Here is a 10422-nt window from a genome sequence, read left to right on the forward strand (position 1 = left end):
GAATGGGGAAAAGGTACCCGAGTCGACTCCCTCAGACCAGACAGCTGCCCTTTTCCTCTTCCAGCACCCCTTCCTCAGCCCTTCAACGACTTGTCCCGTAATTTAGGTCAGGCCCTCCTCCATCTGTCCTTCCCCCAATCCCACAGGCAGCCTTGCAGGCCGCTGCACATGCCAGTGTGGACATCAAGAATGTTCTGGACTTCTACAAGCAGTGGAAGGAGATTGGCTGAGACCGACCCCCAGGCCCTGCAGCGGGGCTGACTCCAGATCTCTCCTGCCCTCCCTGGCAGCCAGGACCACCACCTGTAGTCACCCCACCACACGCAGACTCACGCACGCACACAGGAAGGAAGCCCAGCTGCACATGGGCTGCAGGGAGGGCCCAGGAGCCAGCTGGGAGGGCGGGGTCCCCCTGTTGCCAAGACGACGTCAGGAAAGGAAGGAAAGTGCTTGGAGCAGGAGAGGCCTATGGGCCCCTAGCCAGCCTTCCTGCCTCAGCTCCCTGCTTTTCCCAGGGGCAGGTGGCAGGTGCAGTGTCTGTTTCATTGGAGTGGTTCCTGGACCTCTGAGGGGAAGGGACAGCAGAAGGGGCCCTTCCTCACCCAAGACGCAGGGTGGGTGGTGCCAGGAGTTGGGGCCCTCGGGGCCTGGGGCAGAGTCGGGTAACACCGGGTGTCTGGGTGGTTCTCTGCAGACCCTTCCTCTCCTCAAGGACCACCCGCCCCTCTCCTCCCCCTTTGCAGGGACGGGCAGCTCTGGAGCCTTGGGGACTCATAAGGAAGAGGGGGCCTGGAGCTGCTGGCACCGACAGCAGGGCAGGGCTTGGATCCCTTCCTCCTGCTGCGGAGGCTGCACACCGTTGCCCTACTTGTTTCCTGTTTCCCCTCTTCTAGCTTCCAGTGCAGGGAGCAGGCCCGCAGCAGCTGCAGGCAGTCTGGCCTGTATGCCAGGGAGGGCTCCTGTGCCCACCAGCCCCCAGTCACTGAGCTTTGTGCTCTGGGCTGGAACAGAGTGGGACGCCAGTAAGAGGAGAAGGGGGCGAAGTTTGAAGCCACCACCCCCCTTACTATCGAGGGAGGGGCCTGAATTCGGATGGGCAGCAGAAAGGAGAGGCCCCTTGAAGTTGCCTGGCTAGGTGCCCTCTGCCCTAATGGGCTTCCCTACTTCTGGAAGGCCTGAAGGAGCTGAGCATGGGGCTAGCTTTTGGAGTTGTCAAGGTGAATGTGAGAGCAGAGATCATGAATAGCTCAGGGCAGTGAGTGGAGCCACAAGAGTGGGGCTGCGGGAGGGAGGCTTTGGCCAGGATTGCCTCGGCCCCTTCCACCTCAGGCTGCACACGTAGCGTGGGCTGGGGGTTGAGGGTGGGGGGGGTCTCAGTTCTGCTGTCCCCACCCCAGCGCTAGCCCAGCTTCCCAGGCTGTTCTCGGGACAGCAGGCTTCCTGCATCCTTCCTCTAAGAAGGCAAGTCTGGGACAGCCTAAGGGGAGTGGGATCACACCCACTTCAGTCCCTGGCAGAGACTTGAGACTAAAGCATCACTTAATAAAGACCCCCTGAAGCCCTCCCTGTCTCCTGGTGCCTTTCTGTGCAGTTTTATTGGGGCATGGGAGAGATTACAGGCTGAAATGGCAGTTTGGAAAGGTTTCTTTGACGTGGCCCAGTTGAAGCAAGAAACCAGCAATTGAAACAAACTCTAGAAGCGGTTTTGACAGCTGTGAAGTTCATTGACTGCACTGAGTCGGTGCCTTCACAAGGGTGACGTGTTAGTCGCTCAGTTGTGTCTGATTCTTGTGACTTCATGGACTGTAGCCTGTCCGTGGAATTCTCCAGGCAAGAATACTGGAGTGGATCACCATTTCCTACTCCAGGGACCTTCCTGACCTAGGGAGCAAACCCAGGTCTGCACTGCAGGCAGATTCTTTACTGCCGAGCCACCAGGGAAGACCAAGGCTGATAGGTGAAGGTTGCACAGATGACCGTGAACAACATGCGGTTTTAGGGCAGTGACCCCCATATAGTCTGCACATGACTATCCAGTTGGCTTTCTGTATTCAGTTTCAAATCCATGATTCAAACATGGACCATGTTGCACTGAGTACATATTTAGTGAAAAATTGTAAATGTAGTTCACACTCATGTTCAAGGGTTAACTATTCTGAAGGCAACCGCCTGGGGCCGGTTGGAGGTCTTCAGCTGGGTCCTCTGAATCAAGGAGAAGCCGCCTCACAGGAGAGATGAGGGTGAATCTTGAAACCAGCCTCTTGAGTCTTCATCACCTGTCCCTTCGCTAGGATTGACACACCTCTGGTGTGTCTGGGGAGTGGAGAAGCTTGGTGAACCCCTCGTAGTTTAAACCAACGTTTACCAAGTGCATTTGCTCTGAATTCTGTCCAGCACCAGGCACTAAGGCAGCAAAACACAGTGAGAAGTGATTTTGGAAAATCCAAAGTTGGGGTTGGGATTCCTCTGCCCAGCCTAAGGCAGAGTCCTCCATCCTCAGCTGCTGGGAGAGCCTGGAACCCTGGAGCCGTGGGGCAGCCGGGGCTGAAGGGTCGCTCCATACCTCCCTGGCTACATCCTGGCTAGGGCCCGGGCCTCTTCCAGCCAGTCTGCTCTCAGTGGGGTGGGGTCAAGCTGGAGGGGCTGGCTGTGTGCTGGAGGCCGAGTGAGCTGCCTGCTAATGGGGCTGGGCCACCCTGCGCTGCTCCCTGAAGGCTGGACAAGGCTAGGATTGTTTCCCTGCTCCCCTTTGTCTCCCACACCCCGCCCAAGCCTGGCCCGCCTGCCCGCCGCTCCTCTCCCTCCCGTTGGCCCGGCTGGCAAGAGCCAGGGACTCCGCCCGCCCGTGGAGCCTGGGGCCTGCCGACCCTCTGGCTTAGGAGCGCCCGTCAAGCTCTGGGTAAGGAAGCTCACCTGGGGCCAAGACTCCCAATCTGGGAGACTAGAGGCAACGCACCTGCTCCAGCTGCACACCACCTCCCCATTTCCTTGGCTACAGCTGACTACTCCAGAGACCTGACCCTAGTGCTGAGGGGAGGACCCTGAGGGGAGCTAGACCCCAGCATCGTCCTTGTCCACCCCTCCCCGAAGTAGCTGGGCTGCACTCAGGGTAGGTCAGGACACTCCCATCCCCCTCTTGGGAGGGGTCGGTCATCTATCTCGGGTAGTTTTTTGGATACGTTCTGAGGCTTGTGGGGTCTTAGTTCCTGGACCAAGGATGGAACCCAGGCCCTCGGCAGTGAACATGGAGTCCTAATCACCGGCATGCTAGGTTGCTTCAGTTGTGTCCGACTCTGTGGCCCCATGGACAGTAGCCCACCAGGAAGGTCTAATCACTGGATGGCCCCGGAATTCCCGGGGTCATCTACCTTAAAGCTCAGCTGGGGTGCAGACTAGGGACCAGACCTGCCTTGTGTCCAACAGGGTCCCCGGCACCCAGCTCAAGGGCAGAGGCTTGGGGTTCGGGCTGGCTGTGTAAGGCCCGGAGTGTGTGAGGCACAAACACAGAGTAGGCAAAGCAGCAGCGGCAGGAAGAGGGGTGGGTCTGGGCTGGAAAGTTTTGGCCTGGAGAGGTGGGCGGGGTGTCCTGTTTTCCCTCCTCCCAGGGCAGTTCCACCCACCCTGGTGGCCCAGCCCCTCCACTTGTGCCAAGGAATGTGCCTGGGAGAGGCGGCCTGGGAGGCGGGCGGGGCAGTAGAGCCGCGGCCACCCGGAGGCAGCACACAGGTCTGAGGCTGACAGTCGCGGGGCTCAGGAGGGACAGGGACCCGGAACACCCTCGGGGGTGCAAGTGTAGTCGTCGAAGAGCTAGGCTTCCCCCTAATTCCTTGTCCCTCCAGTGGGCATCTGGCCTCTCCTAGAATTCCTCCTAAGCTCCTTGAGTCTTCTGTGCTCAGCCCAGGAGCCTGGGGCCAAGGGGCTTTCTGGCAGCAGCAGCGGTGGTGGTGGTGTGCCTGGGCTCTCTGTGCTGTCCTCTGTAAGTCAAGGTTCTTCTGAGACAGAAATTTGGGGTTAGGGACTTGGATCCAGGGTTCCTGAGGCAGCCTTCTGGCTGAGGAGGCCACTCTACTCCTTGATGGATCAGTCCCTCTCCATGGGGGAACTGAATGCCCCCAGGTTAGGCTGAGGAGGGGCTGGGGTTATGACCACCGGGGAAGCTGGGGGAGCCTCCCCAGGCCTGAAGGAAGCAGCTTGGTGGCCAGCTACCACTGCACACATGCCTGTACACAGCCCAGCCTGGGACTCAGGGATGGGGTCCAGCCTGGGCCTGGGTGAAAAGGGACCCATGGAGGGGGGCAGATACCTAATTCCCCTCTGCCCTTTGTCTCCAGGTCAACGTGGAGGTGCCAGGCCACCATGCTCAGTCTCAAGCTGCCCCAACTCCTTCGAGTCCACCAGGTCCCCAGGGTGAGGGATTCACCAACTCCTACTTCCCAGGGCGCTGGCTGGGCGGAGATGCTTCTCTCTGTGCAAGCGCAGAAATCTTTGCTACAGGCTACCTCTTATCCCCGTCATTTTGGTGTGGGACTCACAGGGTTTGTGACCCACTTCCTGGAGCCCAGAACGCTGCTTTATCCGGAGTCCCCAGCCTCAGAGGGCCATGTGTCCACCGACTCCCAACCCTATCTTGTCCCTTTCCTCTGCCTCTTCTGTTTCTCACCTGCTCTCTGGGTACTGGAACCTGTGGTGAGATGGGGTTGGATTTAGTTTGGCTTTGGCGCCATGGTGATCTCCAGACCATTCCCTTCAACCCTGCTTCCAGAGATCTCTCTTGGAGAGAAAGGGTGGAGCACAGTGACTCCCCTCTTCTCCTCACTCCCCCACACCGGCCCCTACTCACTACCCTAGGTGTTCTGGGAAGATGGTATCATGTCTGGCTACCGCCGCCCCACCAGCTCGGCCTTGGACTGTGTCCTCAGCTCTTTCCAGATGACCAACGAGACCGTCAACATCTGGACTCACTTCCTGCCCACCTGGTGAGGGAGGCTCTGTCCCAGGCTTGGGCCTCGAGCTCAAGGGGGTACTCAGGCGGGCCAGGACTGCTTGGGCCCACGGGCTGCAGTGGGAGTCGCCGGGGCTCTGGTGGCCTGAGCACGTGCCCGCCGCAGGTACTTCCTGTGGCGCCTCCTGGCGCTGGCGGGAGGCCTGGGCTTCCGGTCGGAGCCCTACCACTGGCCGCTGCTCGTCTTCCTGCTGCCCGCCTGCCTCTACCCGTTTGCATCGTGCTGCGCGCACACCTTCAGCTCCATGTCGCCCCGCGTGCGTCACATCTGCTACTTCCTGGACTACGGTGCGCTCAGCCTCTACAGCCTGGGTGAGCCCCACGGCGGCGGCGGCGGGCAGGGGGAGGGGCGTTTCGGTCAGGGCGGGGGTGTCGCACGGGGGTCCTGGGGCGGGGCCTCAGTTCCCGCCCCGCCCCTCCCCCAGGCTGCGCCTTCCCCTATGCCGCCTACTCCATGCCGGCCTCCTGGCTGCACAGCCGCCTGCACCAGCTCTTTGTGCCCACCGCCGCACTCAATTCTTTCCTGTGCACCGGCCTCTCCTGCTACTCCCGGTGGGTTCTTGGCCAGTGGTGAAGGGGAAGGTGGAGGGACAGAACAGGGCACCTACAAACACCTGGACACCCAGGACCGCTGGGTGTGCCTACGCCCCACTGCTCCTGAACAAAACTAGTGGCTACGGGGCCGTTATATTGAGGACTTATTGTGCCCAGAGCTTGTGCACCAGCACCACCCCGGCTCTGTCTCTCCCACAGCGACCTAAGTGGCACGTGTCTATCCCCGTTTTACAGCTATCGTCAGTTACAGAGGAGTTATGTGGCCTAAGGGCTTTTGAAGCCACTAAGCTACACTGACATTCCGTGGTGGCCAAAGGTCCCCTGCCCTCCTCTCACCCCCATCCCAGCATAGTGATGGTGACCAGCCTTTCCCTCTTGCCTCCCAGGTTCCCAGAGCTAGAAAGCCCTGGGCTCAGTAAGATCCTCCGCTCGGCCGCCTTCGTCTATCCCTTTCTGTTCGACAACCTCCCGCTTTTCTATCGGGTAAGCCTCCTGCTTTCCTGTCCTGACCCTCACAGGGCCCAGTCCCACCCCCTCGAGCCCTGACCCCAGCCCTGCCACCCACCCTCCTAGCCCAGCATCCAGTCCAGCTGTGCACCCCCCAATCCTCACCAGATCCCAGACACATGATGTCCAGCCCCAAAGCCCCTCCCCACCAACCCTGCTTTTCCTTTGCCAGCTGGGACTGTGCTGGGGCAGGGGCCACAGCTGTGGGCAGGAGGCACTGAGCACCAGCCACGGCTACCACCTCTTCTGTGCGCTGCTCACTGGCTTCCTCTTTGCCTCTCATCTGCCTGAGAGGCTGGCACCAGGACGCTTTGATTACATCGGTGAGAGCAGACGTGGCCTAGCCCGGGAGGGGTCAGGGAGACAGCTCCCCAGAGCCCTGAGTGAACTGAGCAGAGTGTTCCTGGCAGGGCCCTCAGGTTAACAGCAAAACCAGCAGCACGTTTGCCAGGGGCTCTGTGAACAGCAGCTCACTCAATAGTTGCTGATAACTCTGGGAACCTTAAGAAACCCTGGGTTTCTTATTCCCAGTTTTAGGGGGGTAGCAGGCCCAGATAATGGGATGCTTGCCATGGATCACAGGACGAGTTGGGGCAGCCCTGGGGATGGGGTATGTGTACTCACCTGCCCACCCTCCCCACAGGCCACAGCCACCAGTTATTCCACATCTGTGCAGTGCTGGGCACACACTTCCAGCTGGAGGCGGTGCTGACTGATATGGGATCTCGCCGAGCCTGGCTGACCACGCAGGAACCGCCCCTAGGCCTGGCAGGCACAGTGGCCACTCTGGGCTTGGCAGTGGCTGGGAACTTGCTCATCATTGTCGCTTTCACAGCTTCCCTATTTCGGGCCCCCAGTACATGCCCCCTGCTGCAAGGTGGCTCACTGGAGTGGGGTACAAAGGCCAAACTGCAGTAAGGTCCCAGCTCTGAGTCTGCCCTGGAAAGAGGCAGAGCCCAGGCAGGCCCTCATGTAGGGGAGGAGCCCAGACCCAGGCCTGATAAGATGGGGGCACATCTGAGGCTGGAAGCAAGAGTGGCTGAGGACGGAGTGTGGAGGTGAGAAGGGAACTGAGAAGACAGAGGCAAGGAGAGGGTCTGGGAGGCTGGGAAAGAGCAGGAGGCTCAAGGAGGGAGCTCTTGACGGGGTTGGGAAGTGCTGAGGGTCTGAGAGGGGAGGTGAGTGTGTCCAGGCTGGAGCTGCCCCACCTGCCGTTGAAGGCTGGGGTGGGGAGGTGCTGGGTCCTTTTATCTGGTCCCATTTCTGGTGCTCCTGGAACTTCTGCACAGCCCAGGGAAGAACTAACATGACTAACCCAGGCCCACCCTGAATGCTTGTTAACCTGGCTGGGAGGCCCGCTAGTGCCCCTACCCCCAAACCAGGCAATATTGTCCGCCGGCAATTCTTGGCCTATGGCAGTGAAGGCATCTAATCCTGGTCACAACCATGGACTCTGTATCCAGGCCTTTGGGATCTGGTCTATTTGGGTGTGTCACGGATGGGGCAGTGGGTTGAGATAGGGGGAGGGTGCTGGGCTGGAGAGGAGAACCCTAGTTAGACTTTAGGAAGCTACCTTCAATGCTTCTGGAATGAGGCAGGGATAAATAAATAAATCAACAACAGATTTTGGGAAACACTTTCTGGGACTGAAAAAGGTAAAACCTCTGGCTCCACTCCCCATCGTCCCAACACCTCCTCCTCACACTCCACAGATGGACAAAGAATCACAGCCCCAATTCCTCTTCTGGAGTTTATTCTAGAGCAGCGGGGATGATGGAGAGGGGAGGGGTCCTGGAGAGAAGCCAGAGCTGGGGGCTGCCAGCCAGGTCAGCAGGGCTGTGAGCTCTAGACCGGGCCGTAGAAGCGCCGATAGGCCTCCTGGAAGCCGATGTGGTCAGCTAGCTCGTCACAGTCAGGGTTGAGCTCACACACCTCCCTCTTGGGCTCCAGCGGATCTGGATAGGGGGCTGGGGCTCTGAGAACCCACCACACTGGCATCAGCCTCCATGCAAAATGCCCGCCCCTCCTCCCACTGCACTTGAGGCTCCAGGGTCCCCCCACAGCGGCCGCTCCTCCCGGCCCATCCTGCAGATGCAGGGCCTTGGCCCAGCACCTCCCCTCCTCTCACCCCAGCCAGGGATCCAGGTAGCGCCTGAGTCTCTTCACCACCTCGCTGCCCTCCTGCTTGGACACAAAGGCTGTGGAGCACAGGGGCAGGGATCAGGTGGCTCCCAGTTTGGGTGGATAAGGTGAGGAGCAGGCTGGCTTTCCTAAGAGCCAGATGGGAGGGAGCAGGAGGGGAGAATGGGACTGAGGGGACTGGGGTAAGAGGGGGTGCTGGGAGTGGGCAGCACCCTTGGGTATATGGGGCATACCCCCGGTCCGGCCCACTTCATACCTCTGCCTTTGCCCGACTCTGCATCACCAGGCTTTGCATCTGCAAGGAAAAGGAGCCCAGTTCACCCCTGCTCATCCCTAGGGCCCTCCCCACCCTCCCCTGCCTCTGGCAGCTTGCTCTTCCCTCCGCTTCTTCTACAAGAAGAAGTGGGGGCAAATGGCTTGAGACTACAGAAAGCTAGTTAGACTGTCACAGGGACTGCCAGTGGAAGGGGGGAGGAGAAGTGAGGCCGTGGCACTTACTCGCCCAGCTCCCACAGGCTGGATCTGGGGAGGGGGTGGGCACTCACCTGCCCGGCCAGCGAGGCTGAGTGTGGCCAGGGCCAGCAGGGCGAGGAGCACGAGGACTCGCATGGTGTGTCTGTCGGCAGCTGCCTGGACTCAGCCAGTCTGCTTCTCCCGGCCTCCAGTGCTGTTTTATACTCTCTGGGCTGTGCCCCAGAGGCAGGGGTGCGGGCGGGTCACGGGGGCATCTGCCAGGGCTGTTTGGGGCTCATCCGCCTCAGCTCTGTCGGCCAAACCCCAAAGGAGGTTGTGGTTGGAGCTGTGGCTCCCTGGGCAGGCCCCGGGAGTGATGGAGGAGGGTTAGCCTCAATCCGAGACTGCCAGCCTCCTCCCCAGCTCCTCCTCATGGGGTCGCCCCAGGTCCCCCAGCCCCCACTCTCCCTCTGAGCCCCAGCGTCAGTTTGAGCCATCAGTGGGCAGGCTGGGAGGGGAGGATGGGGAGCCTAGAGAGGAAGTGGGGCCGGGGGTCTAAAATAGAATCGCGTGGAGTTGGGCTGCAGCCTCTCAGACTGTGATTTCCACCGTTGGTCCCATGGGCAGGAGCCAAACCCCAGGGAGGGCGAGCCTGCCGACAGATGCCCTCATTCACCCCGAGGAGCCCTGTCCTAGAAAGGCCTCGACAGCGGGGCTGGTGTGGGGGTGGCTCGGCTCTGTGCAGGCCCTGGGCATCAGGACAGGGGAAGGGGTTGGGGCAGCACAGGGCCAAGAGCCAAAAGCCAACACTGGTGGGGCCAGGACAGCCCTTCTGTCTGCTGCCGGCCAGGTGGGCCCCAAGCTGAAGACCTCCTTCCCCGTGCCCCTCACAGGTGGGGATGCAGGGTCTGTGAGAGGCAGGAAGATGGAGAGCACCTCTGGGCTCCTGACCACCTCATCCTCTTCCTGCCCTCACAGCCTCCCCAGGGCCAACCCTGGGGACCTGTCCTCCAAGGGACAGAACATCCAGCCGGAAAACCCGAGAGCTGCTTCTGCCTCAGCTCAGGCTGGAGAAGAGGGGTGTGCTCACCCAGCCCCGCTCACTGAGTGGGGACCTGGCAGACACAGCACTGCTGACCCACCCCCACCTGTGGCTGGGTGTTTGGATACCTCCAGGAGACAGGAGCCACTGGGCTCAATTTAGGGGGTGGCGTCTGTGAAGAGGGACCACCCTGACATCTCCCAAGTGTCCCTGGTGCTCCTAGACAGACTAACCAGGCCTCTGTCCAAGTGAGGGTGAAGCACTCGCCCACACCCCCCCTCACCCTCCGGTCTGGAGGAGGCACCCACCCTGCCTTTGGCTAAGTCTCTCCTGATGCCCTGTGGCCCTGGCTGGGGAAGAGGGGGCGTGAGGAGCCAGAGGACAAAGTCCCAGCCCTCTGGAGGGCCCACCGACGCAGCCACCGAGGAGGCCCACCACAGAGCCTCTCAGAATCAACCTGAGCGGAAGAGAACGGTGGGCTGGCCTAGACAGAGTGACACCCCGCGGAGGCTTGTCCTGGCCTCAGGGAACCCAAGGGTCCTGGTTTCTGTGACAAGGGGCTTCCCAGCCCTTCTGTACATGATGGTCAAATACACCCCCCACCCGCCCTCCCCAAGGCCTCTTGCAGCCCTGCAACCAAGACCTCAATCGGAGCCAGGACTGCAGTCCAGGGCGGAATCTTGGCCTTGGAGAGTCCTGGGAGAGGCTCAGGCGGAAGAAG

General features: G+C 60.7%; 3 protein-coding genes across 19 annotated transcripts in view; 2 read left to right on the top strand and 1 right to left on the bottom strand.

The window, feature by feature from the left end:
* SMG5 (SMG5 nonsense mediated mRNA decay factor) overlaps positions 1-1562 on the top strand; it is a 27185-nt gene extending 25623 nt beyond the window's left edge. For all 14 annotated transcript variants that reach the window (XR_014054927.1, XM_081494238.1, XM_081494244.1 and 11 more), the window contains one exon: positions 147-1562. Coding sequence is in view for 13 of the 14 variants with exons in the window: in XM_081494247.1 (XP_081350373.1) it covers positions 147-261 (115 nt within the window). In the remaining variant the exon portion in view is untranslated. The remainder of the gene's footprint in view (positions 1-146) is intronic.
* On the top strand, positions 819-7686 carry PAQR6 (progestin and adipoQ receptor family member 6). Of its 4 annotated transcripts, none has more exons than XM_081494396.1 (8): positions 819-2899; positions 4332-4407; positions 4849-4976; positions 5109-5314; positions 5428-5554; positions 5944-6040; positions 6237-6387; positions 6708-7686. In XM_081494396.1, the coding sequence occupies exons 2-8, from the start codon at positions 4357-4359 to the stop codon at positions 6980-6982; spliced, it is 1035 nt and encodes a 344-aa protein (XP_081350522.1). In that variant the 5' UTR covers positions 819-2899; positions 4332-4356; the 3' UTR covers positions 6983-7686. The 4 variants fall into 4 exon arrangements, 3 of the variants coding, with proteins under 3 accessions (XP_081350522.1, XP_081350521.1, XP_081350523.1); XM_081494395.1 differs by lacking the exon at positions 819-2899 and adding an exon at positions 3657-3726; XM_081494397.1 differs by lacking the exon at positions 819-2899 and adding an exon at positions 3682-3976.
* A 114-nt stretch (positions 7687-7800) lies between these two features.
* BGLAP (bone gamma-carboxyglutamate protein) lies at positions 7801-10398 on the bottom strand. The gene is made up of 4 exons (XM_081494485.1): positions 8752-10398; positions 8463-8501; positions 8193-8262; positions 7801-8039 (listed from the first exon to the last, which is right to left on the bottom strand). Exons 1-4 carry the CDS (start codon positions 8813-8815, stop codon positions 7910-7912), a joined length of 303 nt encoding a protein of 100 aa, XP_081350611.1. The 5' UTR covers positions 8816-10398; the 3' UTR covers positions 7801-7909.
* Between the last annotated feature and the right edge of the window lie 24 nt (positions 10399-10422).

This window comes from Giraffa tippelskirchi, chromosome 5 (assembly GCF_054371585.1).
Source record: "Giraffa tippelskirchi isolate mGirTip1 chromosome 5, T2T-mGirTip1v1.2.pri, whole genome shotgun sequence".
NCBI lineage: Eukaryota > Metazoa > Chordata > Mammalia > Artiodactyla > Giraffidae > Giraffa > Giraffa tippelskirchi.